Source organism: Ricinus communis, chromosome 10, assembly GCF_019578655.1.
Source record: "Ricinus communis isolate WT05 ecotype wild-type chromosome 10, ASM1957865v1, whole genome shotgun sequence".
Classification (NCBI taxonomy): Eukaryota; Viridiplantae; Streptophyta; class Magnoliopsida; order Malpighiales; family Euphorbiaceae; genus Ricinus; species Ricinus communis.
The window spans coordinates 13253312-13270246 of record NC_063265.1 but is presented as its reverse complement, the minus strand read 5'-3'; the positions used below and the strand labels follow the sequence as shown (position 1 = coordinate 13270246).

General features: G+C 29.5%; 2 protein-coding genes across 2 annotated transcripts; one reads left to right on the top strand and one right to left on the bottom strand.

Annotated features, from left to right (window-relative positions):
* Positions 1-4224: 4224 nt before the first annotated feature.
* LOC125368656 (agamous-like MADS-box protein AGL80) lies at positions 4225-5394 on the top strand. The gene has a single exon (XM_048369938.1). The coding sequence runs from the start codon at positions 4289-4291 to the stop codon at positions 5144-5146; it is 858 nt and encodes a 285-aa protein (XP_048225895.1). The 5' UTR covers positions 4225-4288; the 3' UTR covers positions 5147-5394.
* A 7424-nt stretch (positions 5395-12818) lies between these two features.
* Positions 12819-13647, bottom strand: LOC8274965. Its single transcript, XM_015714965.3, has one exon. It carries the CDS (start codon positions 13253-13255, stop codon positions 12986-12988), a length of 270 nt encoding a protein of 89 aa, XP_015570451.1. The 5' UTR covers positions 13256-13647; the 3' UTR covers positions 12819-12985.
* Positions 13648-16935: the final 3288 nt, after the last annotated feature.

The following is a 16935-nucleotide window of genomic DNA, read 5'->3' as shown; positions in this document are numbered from 1 at the left end:
CTATAATCCATCCAAGAGACAAGAGTTAGCTCCCTGCCAAAATAAAGAAACCATATCCAGGTATAATTCCAATATTCCTGATGATAGATGAGTTGCAGTGCGTACGAGAAGCTAAAGGACAAGATCAAGAATTCTTTGACATATAGAAAGCAAAATCTGGCCTAAACATTAAAAGGTATAAGAATTTAAATTTACACAAAATTTCTGCAGGCTATATTAGATGTTCAATTCCAATTGCATAACATTTGAAACAAACAATATACAGAGATAATGTGAACATACTCTGTTTAGAAGCCATGGTGGACAATCAGAAAGAAGGCAGGTTAAGAGAAAACCTTCTCGGAAAGCTCGAATGTCAAACAGGAAAATGTTGAGTGCATATATAAGCATTTAAAGCAACATTAAACAATTTCCCTTGACTGAATCAGTCTATGCACAACAAAACGGCAAATGATACATTCATGGAAAAGATATTTAACATTACAAAATATGACTGCACCGCGAATTTTTGAGCGCTAAATGCATTAACAATTATTTTTTTTTTAACCATATTTACCTCAAATTTACTTATAAAGAAATGGTATTTCCCTGAAACTCTTAACAATGAAACAAGACAAAATTTTATTGCCATTGAGGCTCAATGACACGAATATTCAAAAAATAAAGATCATGGCTCAGCAACCTAGGAAGTTATTCAAGAGTAGCGAAGTATCTAGCACATTTACTGCATTTAATTCACAAAATAACAAAAAATCCCAAAACAGAACCTTATAAAGGGATCAGTTAGAGTAACCAAGAAATCATATCTACATACTGAGGAACTAAAACAGCAATAAAAAGACAAAAAACCATATTTATTTAAGGATACGCAAGAGCTTAACTTTCATTATCTTCTTCTCCTGCAGAGCCAAAAATTGTTATTTTAGAGCAAAGATTCCACACAGTAAATCACAATAACTTTTGAGATCATGAATCAAAACTGGATAACAAATAGAAATTCATCTTTTAGTAATTAATTGAGCAGAGAAGCTTAGCGGAAAAAAGAGAGAAATGAGGATTATAAAAGTGCATCACTTTGTTTTGTATAGCACCGGTCAGTTATACCTAAAATTTGCCATAATTTCAAATTGATAACCAGTCTTCAATTTCTCTTTTCAGTACCCAAACTTCAACAGAAGTATTCATTAAATTTTTAACCGCAGACATCCAATTGCCAACTTCCAAGGAAACTAGACAGCAGCTCACTAAGAAACTGACTAAAAATCAGCATCAATTTAAGCTTGAAAAATGGGATTCAAAAAGTGAGCAAAACAATAGCAACTAACTCATAAACTGCAGCAAAAAGAGGACAACCATATCATAATAACAAACTGGATGGAGTCACTATTTATTATAAATATATAAATCAAACTATACTACAACTATAAGATATATCCATTCATAGCAGAAATCCACTTATATCTTCAATTTGATTTTACCCTAAATAACAATCAACTAATTTCAGTTATAACCATGGTTTTTTAAATATTAGCCAAATAGTCCGATACAGTCGCACTGATTCGGATACGATTTTCACTTTACTCTTACATAACCTAATGCTCAACTAGGAGTTCAAAAATTCATAATCGGCGGATGATACAATCTAATACTTTTACACCAATTTATCACAGCTATTAACAAGTTAACTATTTTCTTAAAAGAACTTACAGTACAGAGATGCTCCTTCCCCTTCCTTCCTTCTTTGACAAGAAGGGATCCTTCCCCTTCGTCTTTCAATCAGTTTGTATAAAAGTGAAAAGAAACTAAAGCATCTGAGACATCCAAAAAAACCAAAAACCGAGTGCAACGTGAAAAGAAAAGAGCGAAATTAAAGCTTTAAAGCGATGGTGAAACGAAAGCATCAGAGTGACAAGAAATCGAAGAACTAAAATATAACTTACACGTGACAGCGATATATACGATGAGAAAACAACGAAATCGAGCTGAGAAGGATGACAAACAGAGCGTTTAGTGATGGGAGAACGATGAGGACAGGAAAACTCGCATTTCTTTGACAATGCTCTGAGAAAACGAGCGAGAGAAGGCGAGAATGAGTGGGAGAAAGAGTAAAAGAAGGGGCAAAATACTAGTGCCCTCCCTGAGGTTTTGTATATTTCACTAACCCCCCTGACGTTTCAAAAAAAAACATGTCAAAACCCGCCTTTATCTTATTATATTACTACTGCCACCCTCTATTTTACAAAGCGTAAATTTTATTAATTCTCTCGGACTAAGTAATTTTGGGCGAAATGTTTTTGATATTTTCCTATGAATTTAAAAGTCTTATAAATTAATATGTGATTAGATTATACAATGACGTTAAGGGATTTGCTCGATATTCTTAATATAATATCAAATTCTTTTATTAAAATCCAAATCATGCTATTTTAACGATTTTAAGAGTGACAGAATGACGTATTTATTTTATTACAGGAAATTATAAATTAATTTAGAGTTTCTTTTTTCTCTCTCTAATTACGAAAATAAAACCGTTCAATTATTAATAATTATTACTGTTATTCATTATTACTATTATTATTTTTTGGGTGGTGTTTAAAGGTGAGAGTTTGGTTTGGGACTTTATGGATAATGTTGGTTTCTCATTGGGCTGGACCTTTAAGTCCATTATCCTTTAGCATTGTAATGGCCTTAATTAGTCTCTAGATGAATGTTTTGTTTGAAGAAAAAAAGAATTTAGAATTTAGATTATTTCCTCATTATAATTTTTCCAATTTAAGAGTGAGTGGCCTTGTGTTTGATAATTAACAAAACAGGGTAGTAGGGTTAGATTGCACCCAATTCATTCAACTTTAAAATGGTAAATGAGAGATTTAGTAACCATTTATTCATCTTTTCTTTCTTCATAATTTGGTTACTTATTTAGTTTTTTAAAATCCACATAGTGGTGATTCTATTTGGGGCCAGTGGGGGCCACCGCTCCACTGACCCCCAAAATTTATTTTTAAATTTTTAAATTTTTAAAATTTTTTTATAAAATTATTCTAACTTTTATTTATTATCGTCGCTAATTTTTATAATTATTCCTAATTTTCTAATTTTTAAAATTTAATTTTTAATATTGTTATTTTTTTTCACACCAATTATATTTTTAATTTTATTATTTTCATATTTATCTTTAATTTATATTTTTATCCCATTAATTAAATGTTCTAGAAGTGCCACATATATAAAAATGCACATTTAGTTTTTTTAAAATTTTAAATTTATTAATTATTTTTAAAAAACTATATTAGGAAAATGACATATACATTGCGTCACATTGGCGGCGGAGCTTAAAGTTTAAACTTTAACTAAGCTAAAAAATTATATAGTCATAATAATGAATTTTTATAAGTAGGCCACGTGATTTTAATTGTCTTTTTTTTGTCTTTGGTTATTAAATTGTTTTATTAATAGAAAAAATATAATTACTTTTCTACTTTTAAATTATTTTTAATGAATATATATATATATATATATATATATATCAATAAATGCAATATAATCATTTTTTTTTCTTCAGAATTTTATATCATGGGATATTATATGTAAATATGTGAAATTATATGTATAAAGATGTGTTTATATGTATATATATGTCATGTGTCATTGCACAAATAGATCTTGAATCTTCCCACTCTCTAAATATGGAATATAACTTGGTTTACCAAAAACAACAAAAATAAATAGCACAACACACTACAGTACAAGAAATGATGACTAAGCACCAGTGAAGCATTTTTGTAAAACCAACGGTCAGGATTCATTGTTGGATTGTATTTTGCCCTAATCAACCAATGTGAAAAGACCTAATTATACACACTCCCACCAACTCACCAAATTTATGAATATCTCTAGCCTCAGATTTCATCATATCCCAAATTAAAGAACTTGTTATAATTTCCATATTGATTAGAGCACCCACAATCAGCCCTTTTAGACTAAAATGCCCCTTCAAATCATATTATTTTTCTTACTTAAATATGTTGAGATAATGATAATTGTCAAGCCCATTTTAGGTAATTTTAATGATAAGAATGTATTTAGAGAGGGTGCCCCACATATGCCACCCAAAATACCCATTAATATCTCCAACTAAGATTTAACAAGTCAGTAATCCCATATTAACATTGCGGTCATCTTCCTAGCCCTATATATATCATAGGTTGTAAAGGGGAAAAAACCACACCTATACAAGACTGAAACCTTCCAAATTCTTGCCCTTTGTCTGCTTTCTTTGCCTTTCACCATGACTAGAAAGAAGGTTAAGCTTGCATACATCACTAATGATTCTGCAAGAAAAGCAACCTTCAAGAAGAGGAAGAAGGGTCTCATTAAGAAGGTGGACGAGTTAAGTACCCTTTGTGGTATTGAGGCTTGTGTAATTATTTATAGCCCTTATGATACACAACCCGAGGTTTGGCCTTCTCCTACGGGAGTCCAACATGTGTTGTCCCAATTCAGGAACATGCCCGAGATGGAGCAAAGCAAAAAGATGGTGAATCAAGAGAGTTTCCTCAAGCAAAGACTTGGTAAGGCCAATGATCAACTCAAGAAACAACGCAAGGAGAATCGCGAGAAGGAGGTGACTCGAGTCATGTTCCAGAGCTTGATTGGTAGGACCCTAACTAACTTGAACATGATCGACTTGAATGATCTCAGCTGGATTATTGATCAACACTTGAAAGATATTCGCAAGAAGGCTGAGACAAATAACAAAGAGATTACTTCCCAAATGATAGCAGTAGCACCACCTCCACCTCCACCACCACCACCACCACCACCACCACAACCACAACCACAACCACAACTACCATTACCACCACCACCACAACTACCATCACCACCACCACCACAACTACCATCACCACCACCATTTACACCAGAAACATCTATTTTTGCTGGACCTATTATGGAGGTTGCACCATTTCAAGAGGAAGCAGAAAGGCAAACTTTTGAAGCGAACATGGAAGCCATGCAGAGACATCAGTGGATAATGGAGGCTATGAGTCCACATGAAAATTTCGGGTTTCTTGGGGATGATATGATGCTGCCTTTTGGGGATACTAATCACAATTCTCTTTGGTCTAGTTCTTTTTTTCCTTGAATTAGACGTTAGGGCTTACATGTCTAGTTAATGTCCTCTTTTGAATTATGTCTAATGTCCTTTTGTATTGTATGTGTAATCAGCCATGTTTGGGGACCTTATATCTGCATAAGCCCTTGATGGCTGAATCCACATTGTTATCTTGTTAGCTACATGTTTACTTTAATGCATTCAATGGTTTTCAGACATCTAGTCATTTAATTGCACTATTTTAGAGTATTTATTCACTTTAAACTAAGAAATATGATATTATCGACCTAAATGTCAATTAATTTCTATTTTGATCTTAACATTCACTGACTTTTTGTCAAATTTATCTATCCTTTCTCAAGGTTATTGTATTTTTCATACCTCAACTTATTTTTGCGATTTGAGGTCACCAATTCAACCCACCATTTTAATTCCAATGTACAACAAAAATATAACTATACATACAAATTTATTCATAACAATTAATGTTGGGTAAAAATTACACTATATTGCATTATTTGCTAATAGATCGAATTGAGATTTTTAACATTTTATATGCACTTTTATGATATGTTTTTAGTGACCAAAAGAAATATAATTATTATTCGTTTTAAAAACTTTCGCGCTTATCACTTACAGATGGATGCCAAGAATATTTGGAACATATTAGCAATGACAGAAAATGGAAATATTAATTCTAGATGAATTGCATATAAATAGTAATTATTGTTGAGATATGTGAAGGATTATATGTTTGTAATATCAACAAACTTTATGTTAGATTATATGGTATAAGCATATCAAATCTATTAATTTTCTGAGGTATACGTCAGAGATATCTGATTGTACTTTCATTTTATGGTGAATGTTGCCAAATAAAGAATAATGTAATTATGCATATTTTTAACAAATTTATAAATGCATAACCTCCCGCCAAAAAGAGTATGGATAGTTTATTTACCTTAAGTCAATTATATATGTAACTACTAACAACGTACGTTCGAAGTTTTATAAACTATATCCTTTTTTATTATGTGGTTTAATTTTATTTTTTTTTATAATTTAGTGATAGGTTCATATTGTGTATATATAATTACGATATTTTAGTAGTTTATCTATATGTTTTATATATATAATATGCAGGAATATGTGTTTTTTTACCTCATTTTAGATTTCTTATCTAATTTCAGGAAGTAATAGCTAAAGAGGAGAACTTGAGCTAAAAATATATAAATGAACTTTAAATAGATTGCGGCTGTAAAAGACTTAAAAATAAGACACGTGGACTACCAATAGCGCGGGCCTAGCCGAACTTTTCAAGGCCGACAAAGGAAAAATTAATTAGTTATGATGTAATTAATTGATAGTTATCTTTTAAGTAGCTTATTTTATTTATGACAGTAAAGAGATAACTATAGTAGTATTATGCTCAAAAAATTACTCTAAAAAATGGGGTCTCTATAAGAAGTAGAGGTTAATTAAATAAATGAGGCTTCTACTATTCTGTCTGCTAGAAGTTTCCACTATTCCCCATGTAGGAATTCCTACAGTTCATCTTCTACGTCTAATTAGTTTTTTTATATTGTTCTTTCAAGAATCAAATAAACTTTTTAAAGACGTGGAGAGTGATGATCAATTTTTTTCATTTCTTGAAGGGCCTTTGGATTTTGAGAGAGTTTTAATTTTCTGTTCTTTGTATCTTATGTCTTTCTATTTAATTACAATGATCATTGATTTAAGTATATCAGACTAAGTTCCATAAGTGTTTAGTTTGACTTTTTATTTATATATGAATCTTATATATTATGAGTTTAATGAATGATTTCTTTACCTTCATATATGTATTAGTTTCATATATTATTATTAGTTGATCATCATATCAATTTAATAGTAATATTTGTTATGAAAATTTTTAGGTTAAAAGTATTAGAAACATAATCTTTACTTTAATCTATGTTGGTATAAGAAATTTAGGTTGCATCATTAGCTTTAGTAACTTAGGGGAAAACGCACATCACCATCTCATTTATTAGATTTGGACCTAAAAAAAATAAAGGGATTACTAAATATAAGCTAGACTAAATGTCATTTTATCATTAAGCTTATATGAATTATTCTAGTTGCATATTTATTTTCTAGTTATTTAATTTTTTTTATAAATCTTAAGATCATTCTCAAAACATTGGCTTAGAATGTTTAGATTTATTTTTAGTATTTTGTGTGATAGTTGGTCTTTATAATATATGCTATACAATGTTTTGTGAGATCGACCTCGTTGTGAACTTGCCCGTATTATCATTCGATTCGCATACTTGCGAGTACTAATTTAGACACATCATTTAGTTATTATACTTTTAAGTCTTATTCATTATTTTCTAATTTTCTGTCAAATTACATGGTAGCTTATAATAGAGCATAACAATCTATTAATTCTTTTATAAGGTATGCACTAAAGATATCTGACTGTTGCCATATAAAGAACAATGTAATTATACATAATTTCGACCGATATGTGAATGCATGCAATTGGCGCAAAAGAGTATGAATACTCTATTTACCTTATATTAACTGATAATAACTTACATCTGAAGTTTTATAAAAAAGTTTTATAAAAAGAAAATATGAATAGTCTATTTACATTATAAAAATATACATCATAAATTTTAAAAGTGATATTATTTTTACAATGCCTCTAATTTCTTTATAATTAAGTTATTATCGAGCGGTCAAAGTTATACTTTGACTTATGTAGACTTGCATTATTCTTCTGATATTATCATTCACCATTATAATTTTTTAAAAGTACGATATTAAAATATAAAACATATATTAGCCTTGGATAATATATAGTACTATTGATGTCTTTCTTTAAAATTATTTTAGAACTTAGTATAAAAATAAAATGTATTTTGCACATAGTAATAAACAACCTAACTTATAGGAAATTCTTATGTTGTTATCTCAATTCTAATCTTTCATTTGCACAAAACCATTAGAGGAATAGAGGTGTTTTATCTCTATTAAATTTGTAATGATATTTAATAAAGGTCCAGTCCACCCATTTTAGACTATAGGCCCTTGGCTAACAAATGGTACATTTTCTCAAGTGTTTTAAGCAAATTGAACATTAAAACTATCTGAACCGAATTGTAAAAAGGACATAACTTTTAGAGATCCTAATGTTTTTATCCCAAATTAAAAAAACAAAAATAGAACAATATGTTATCTTTATATTTTTTGTTATTTATGAATGTATATATCACAATAAATTGTAAAATATATAAGAAATACGCATGTCCTTTAACTTTTATCAAATGTACAGTTTTTTTTTTTAATTTTTAAACTTTTACCGAATTAAAATATCAGAAAGATATATTTTTTTTTTTAAATTTATGAAAATTATTAATCTTTTTATTTTCGGTTGTTTTTAGATAAAATAATTAAAAAATAACTAAACTACAATTGAAAAGTAACGATAAAAATTGAAATTTATATAAATCTGAAAGTTATAGTTAGTAAAGTGTATTTAAAAAAAAAAGAAGTTTATGCTCATTTTAAATTATTTTAGTATATTTTTCAAAATATAGCCAACAAATCAAGCTGACTAAGGCTAATCACTATGATTTGATGGTGATCATCTTCTCAGACAATTAGCAACAGGTGCCCAATTTTTCACTTTTTGCCAGGGCCTGCCTGGAAAGGGGGCTTTTCATGCAGGATTGGAGTTCATTAATATTGTGTTTCAATAACTTAACTAGTGACAAAATTCTGAGAAAAGGTACTGCTGCCTAGTTATTTACATATGTTAAGGTTAATCTCAGCTTATCACAAATAAAATAAAAATTTATATGTAACTTCCCATCATCATTAATGAAATATGCAAGAAAGAATGCATGGGTCTAATAACTAAATGATTTTATGTTCATCTGCAAACTCACAACTGAGACTATTTTATTTTATTTTTAACCCAAAGTAAACAAGTTAAATTTACTGCTGTTCCCAAAAAAAAATCTTTTTTTTTTTGGTTCTTATTCAAGAGGAATAACCTGAATCTAATAATTGTTTTAATTTTGATTCTTTAGTAAACTAGAGATGCACCCCTCCAGTATCCACTATACAGTTAATTCTATGCAGAATATATAGTTTTTGTTGATGATGGAGACATTATATCAATCTACCTAGATTGTGGAAATTCTGACTCATAATTTACTTTTATATATATATATATATATAAATAACTTTCGAGCAGAAGTTGTATATAAAATATAATATTATTTTAAAATTATTATTTTCTCGACAATTGTATTTCTCATTTAGATTATTAAAATAATATCGACTACGTCCGGAACAACAAAATAATATAAAATTATACTATATTTAGTCTCTTAACCATATGTAATATCATAAAATACATTATTATGAAATAGAAACTAAATAAAATTTCCCGAAGGGTTATTTATCAGGAGCTGTTCTGTATGTGAAGTATATGCCTTTGAAAGCAATAAGTGGCGTGAAGATTAGCTTCGACAATTATTGTTAATTTTTAACTAAGAACCATTGGTTATGTAGGTATCAGCAATGACAGGCTTGACTACTTCATTAGCTGGTAACCAGAGATATTTTTATATCTAGTAAATTCTTTTTTTTTTTTTTTTTTTTTTCCATTCTAGATGTTCAAAAGTGTAAGAATCTGTGATTTTTGTGTATAAATAATATAGTTTGCCAATGGACAACTTTGAACAAAAATATCTAAAGATTTTATTATATGAAAGATTCTCGAAGGCTTTTAGCTATACACTTAGTTTCTTAAAGTAAATTCAATATAAAATTCATCGGACTGAGATTCTCTCATGTTTACGTTGAACATGATTTATCGTGCTCTATAATCGAATGATTGAGATTTTTTCATAAAATATAACCTAAAATCTTAACTAAAATCATATAGACATGATATTTCGCATTATTTAAAACATAAAAAGGATATCAATCCAAATTCATAATCAGATTACAGTAATAATGCAAGTGAAAATGACAGAGAAAGGGCAAAATGTAAAAATAAGAAAAGAAGGAAGAAAAAAGGTAGGAAACATAAGCATAGTATAGTGGAGAAGAAAGGCAAGAATTTGGAAGGTTTATATCAGTTGTGTTAGGGGGTCACATGGTCGGGCCATCGAAAGAGACTAACAAAGGGATCTTAAAAGGGTACAAGTCTTACCAATTTAGATGGTCGCCATTCCTTACAGCTATACATAAAGGCAAATCAGACCCCTTCATATTTTCTTTTAGGTCTAGCATCTATACCTGCTTGTTTCCATTTCTTTTTCTTTTTTTCTTTCTTCTTTGTCCTGTATCACTCCAAATTTACATTTCCTTGGTTCAAATGGGCAATCAGCTCTATCTGAAGTAGTTTTATGGGCATTTTGGTTAACTCATTTCTTTGAATGAGTTGGTGCAGCATGTAATTAATAGGAGATTACTAGGTTAGCTCCGATAAAAGTATTTGTAAAATAAAGTGTATATAAGAGTTTTTCTTAATTACAAATGAAGAGAGTGAGACTTAAATTTAAAATCTTGTTCAAATTGAGATATGTATCTATCGTTGGACTCAGTCTGTGAGACTGTAGTACATATTCGAATTCGATGCTTTTAAGATATTATATTATTAACCGATAAAAGTAAGAGAACAAGTAGTTCTATGTTTTATAAATTCTATTTTTTATTTTATTTATGATAATGGTCTTTTTAAAAGTTCAATTGGCATTTTAGTATGTTATACTTGCTATGACAATCAAATCTTTGATGATATAAAAACTAAAAAATAATCCAAATATTGCTAATTTTAGCCCAAAATCTTCTAATTTTTCCTGTTTTTCCTTCAGACAAAATTCTGTTGCGTTTAAGAAAAAGAATGATAAAGAGAAATGCAAATTGATTGGTTAATAATCGTTCAACACAACAAAGCAAGTAGAATTAGGGTAATAAAAGCATCTTAAATTAGAAACAGCATTATTAGAAATTACAGCTAATGAGCAAAATAAACACTCTCGGTACAGAAAATTAAAATAAATAAAAAAAGCTAAATAAATACTCTTTTAAGAATATTAACTAATATGGCACGATTCCCTTAATTAGGACCTTAACCTTAATTTGAAGTAGTCACTCTTAAGCCTTGTTTGGAATTGCATTTGGCAAAAGAAAAAAAAGAAGATTTTTTAAATTCTTTTTGAATTTTAGAAAATGCTTCTAAAGAAACTTAATGTTTTCTCTAAAAATAGATTATAAAGTATTTTAGAAACCTATCTATTACACCAATTCTACTTGTAAATATGTTCTTCTTTTTTTTTTTCACTACCAACAGCAATCCCAGAAATGCCCAGTAAATTTACACTACTACTTTGAGATTCTATAACTGAGAGATTCTATAAATTGTTTGGTTATAAAGATGCCCTAATGCATTCCTCTGACATGAGTTAGTCCTTAAGAATATGTTATTCAGGATGTATCAGACCAATTAGCCCTCTCCAGTGCTTTCCTGTCAGTCCTACTCTACATGCCAGGACAAAAGCTATTTCCTTTCTCTTTTCAATTGAATGGCTTATAACCTTAATACCATTTTTGTCTCTATGTTTAATCACTTCAGGGTATCTAATATTCCATCATTTCTGTGCATGTTGTTAAGCAAGTTGACAGAGCCATTCAATTTGGTTTTTGGCTGTAGCCAGTAGCCACCAATTTTTATCAAACAGTATGTAATTTGGGCACCTAAAGAAAGCAAGAATTCAGGATAAAGAAGAATGAAACAACAAAAGCGATGAAGAAAAAAGGAATAGGTTGTCAGAGAAGACTTAAAGCTAAAAAGGGTACTGAAAGATTGAAAAATAATGTATGTCCTGAATAAACCACAACCCCTCTTCTTGGAAATATGTTAGATTCCAGAATTAATGGAACAATAATGTGTACTATAAGACTCTTGCAAGCAGCATCTTCCTTGATGCATGAAGAAACGTGGAATTAATAAAAATGATATGAAAGTTCTGTAGTTCGAGGAACTTATAACAAAGTGCACTATGGCATTCCAACCTTGGTTACCATATAGTTCAATCATGAAGCTAGCTAATTGGGGGTGTTATTATTATTGTTTTCTAAGTTTTCTTTATTCAGTCAATTGAGCTTTGATAAGAGTTTGAACTCGTAAAACTTCTTATCCCAGAGATTACTCTAGTGAGGCATTGCTCGTTGCCAAAGCTAAACCAGTATATATGATCGATACATGTACCAAACAATGGAAGTTTTCATGACATTCAGAACAGGGATGAGCATATGCCATGCATACTGATAGAAACTTTCTCACATTCAGTACTTCTGACTGTAAATAGTATTAACAATTCTTTTGCAATTTCTGTTTCTGATAAGAATAAATCCCGCAGCAATAGTTCCTGCAGTGCTGCTGATTTTTTTTTTTTATGAATAATATTAAGATATATACAATGCAATATTCTTCTTTAGAGTATAAATCACTTGCTCTACCAAGTAGCTAACTAGCTTGGAACTGAAATTGATACCTTAAAGGTCATACTGGGTGTTAAGAGTTTATTCTGAAGTTGTTTTTACTTATCCCCATAAAAAAGGAAGCTCTGGAAACATCTAAAACAATCGAGAAGTGAAGAGTAGAAAGACAATTAAAAAACCATACAATTGGTAATGATTGAAACAAATCTTGATATTAGTTTTTATTCATTAGGATTCACAATCGACATAGTTACAACATTATTAAACAATTAACATATATGAACACTACAGGAGGCCACATGACATAAACATCTTTCATTCATCAGAAGAATTCCAAAAGAATTGATTCTGACAAAATCATTAAGCCTTTGCTGCAGGCTGATAAATTTGGCGGTCGGGTTCTGAGAAACGAGTTGAATGAAAATGGGCAATGAAAGCTGAAGTTTTAGTATCAATACAAGGATCAGCAACTCGCCAAAAACCTCTACCATCTTCATCACTAGGAAAAACCCTTCTTGCACTTGAGACATCATCATAGCTATAATCCTCTACCCTTCTGGGCTTTCTCTTGAAGAAGTTGAAGGCAGAGAAAACAGACTTCTTGCCGTTTTGTCTGCTGTTGCCACCCATGATAACAGTCGGTGAAGATGATGGTTTTCTTGCTTTAAAGAAAGAAGAAAGCAAGAAAGCAAGAAAAGATCGAGAGCAGGCTAGTGAAGAAGTAGAAGCAGTAGCAGCAGTGGTGGTGGTGTTCCCTGTCTTGTTTCTTGGGTTTGAAATGAGAAGCAAGATGGTGTAATGAATTTATAGTAGCGGGAGGGCTAAGGTAGGTAGAGAGGGTTTGATAAGTAAATTAATGGGTGGAGAATCTTTAGAATTCAAATTGATACGAATGGTGAAGAAGAAAGATCAACACACACACACACACACACAGAAAAAGAAAGAGATTACTAATGAAAACATTAAGTATACTATGTTGGTAAAACTATAGGCAAAAGCACATGTATTGTGGTCCGCTTAATTTGCTTATTGACCCTTATATTATACCATTAACCCAATCAACTAATTTAAAGAACCTCACCAGGGCATTGGTATTTCTTGGCCGTCTATTTCTCTAACTCCTTTTTTTTTTTGCTCTTTTCTTATTAATTTCTGTGCACTTTCTTGACACCTTTTGGTTGGTATTGGCCTGTTCTTGCTATTGTTATTCAATGCCTTTAATGGACCCTTCCTGGCAATTTTTCAATCTCATTCGTTTCTCCACCAAAAGTTATCTAAATTTGAATTGCTTTTTTTTTTTTTTTTTTCCTTTTAAGAAAAATAAATTAAGAAATAGTTAGAGAATTTTACCTGCTCATATTTCGAGATAATCCTTAAATACATTAACGGAATTAGAAGGGACTAAAAGTGATCATGCGCCCCTCTAAAGTGAAATACATTTTAAAATTGTATATATTTTGAAATTTAATTTTATGATAAAATTTTAATTTTTACTCGCTACTGAATAAATATCCAATAAATACAAATAATTATAAAAATAATATTAAATATAAAACTTTTATCTCATCTTATAATATAGATAAGTAGAAAAGAATTTATCCAACAAACCCTAATAAATTTAGGATTAAGCCTTTAGTTAAATTGAGTTATATAAAGTATATATTTCTTCTAGTGACCTTATTTTTTTTTATCTTTTTTCCTTTTTCTTCTTCCTCTTGATTTTTCAAATATTTAAGGAGTAAAACCCACATGCTTTTGGCAACCACCTGTAAAAAATTCTCTCATCTTTTGATTTCTTTTTAAGAAAAAGTTTATCTTTCATCACATTCTTAAGTATTGGCTTATCCTTCACAACCTTATATTATAATTAGTTAAACATCTTATTTTGAATGATTTTAATGTTAAACAGTTTTAAAACATGTTACAGTAGTGATGATTTAGTTAACTGAACTACAAATTAAAATGCTTTAAGTTATGTTAATTTGGATTAGCGTATGTTGCACGAAGTGCAATTATATATATATATTAAGTAGATACCACTTATGATTTTGACATTAAAAGCCTAGAACACGTTTCATCTGTGATTAAGTAACTAATGGATGTTTACTTAAACATATATGCTATATATATAAATAACTGTCTGTTTCCCAACCTTAAAGCAATATTCGTTACTGAACAAAAAGAAGAAGAAGAAAGAAATACAGACTTGACAAAATCAAAAGACTGTAGAAAAAAAGTGGTCAAAAGATTAACCTAATTCTTCTTACTTTTCTGTATATATGGTTCATGCACTGTAGCTATCTAGTTGGTAAGGTTTAGAGATTTTCTTCAATATATAAATAAATATCATCTTTCTTTACAATTTCTCTTAAAAGAAAGAAAGAAAGAAGAAAAGAAACAGAAGATGCTTCCCCCTTTCCTTGCAAGAAAGTTCCTCTTGAAATCATAATTAAAATACTACTATTTAGCAGCCAGATTTCCACCACTACATGAGTGCCAAGTTAACCCTAAATTGCATATGAACGATACCCTTTTTCTTTTTATTGGTTGCACTGTACCTAAACTGCTAAAAAAATATATAAAAAAAAAACCCATAGAAATTTGATGAAGCAGAGAAGCCATAAGTCCTCCTTTTCCAACAGAACATGTATGCAAGCTGTCTAACTTTAAGGTATAGTATCTTAAAACCCTAGAATTTGTATAAAAGCTAGGGTTTGTCATCCTGTTCACATCTCTGTAGTAAAGCGCACGGAACTAATTTTTTTATTGTATTTTAATTAAGATTATCAAGATAATGCCTTCTTGCTGTAATCTATATGATTGATTAATTAAATTTATTTATTTATTCTACAAAAATAATACTTTTTTGACACTACAGCAAATACTATATATATTGTGATTATAATCAAAGTGGGCCGAGAAGTCTTATACGAATGAAACATAATTAATTTTATTAGCTTTGCTTAATTCTTCTTGATGAAGGAAATCTCAGCAGATTAGTAGCTGTAAGTTTGGCCAATTTAGGTCAGGTTCATGTATATGGACAAACTTATAAGCAAAATTAATGTATGTTGAAGTAGAAAGTGTTTTCATCTCCAAAATGTTCCACTAAAAATAACAATCAGATGAAGAAACTAATTCATTTCAATTTGCATTAATTATAAAACCCAATTCTCTACATTAATTTTGAAACCGAATTACTTCGTTGAAGAACGAAATCATAATCGGACAATTTTCTTCTTCTTCTTTTTTTTCATAGGGAAGGGAGATTAATTGTGTATTTTTTATTTAATTAAATTCTTAAATTTCGAATTAACTCATCCAAATCCATCATTATAGCTATATAATGAGGTATGACTGATAGAAAGAACAATCTGGGTTCAATTCATTGCATGAAATTAGACCTTTTTTAAAATTATTGTAAGATTATATAATAGCATTGAAACCATAATTATCTGGTGAAGAAAAAAAGGATTCACATATATATGTATATTAAGCATAATCATTTCCTTGCATCCGTTTTATTCTTCTTTATCGTTTTCAAAAATAAAAAAGAAATTAAGCAAATAAAATAAATAAATAAATGCTGTATAAAAATATTCGATGAAGCAAATACAATACAAGATCAAAAAAGAGGCAGAGTGCAAGATCTTGGATCGTTCTCTTTTTTGCAAATATATATTATATAATTAATAACATACATTACTTTTACATCAACTTCTAGATGAATGGAGTGGAAATCATCAGCTGATCATTGCTATCTTTATCATCAATCAATATCTTGATCACTCCTTTTCTTTAACATGTTCTTGGATATAACTAAATATATATATATATATATATATATTGTTTAGAAAATGACATTAATATAAAATTATTTTATTTTCAACACTATATATATGCTAAAGCAACTTTGCTTTTATATTAATGTTCTTGTTAAGAATATAAATATGTGTTGCTTTTGTTATTGGAAACTACCTGACCATACCCTCTTCTTCCCTTTCTTTCTTTGATGTTACACTTATAAGCATACTTTAATGTATATAAAAATGAAGTTGCATGGATAATTCCTTGAAAATGTTTGCTTTTTTATACACATGTATTCTCATAATTGTCATATCAATGTTTATTTATTTACATTATATTTCTTCAACTAAGTACAATTGCTGGTTCCCATTTTGCTCCAGAATTTTACTGCAATATCCCATACAATTAGTGCCTTACAATATTCCATAGATATTTTTATTTTTCAGCAATGAGAAAAAGAAAAAAACAAAGGAAGAAGAAGAGATTGATTTAATTGACAAAAC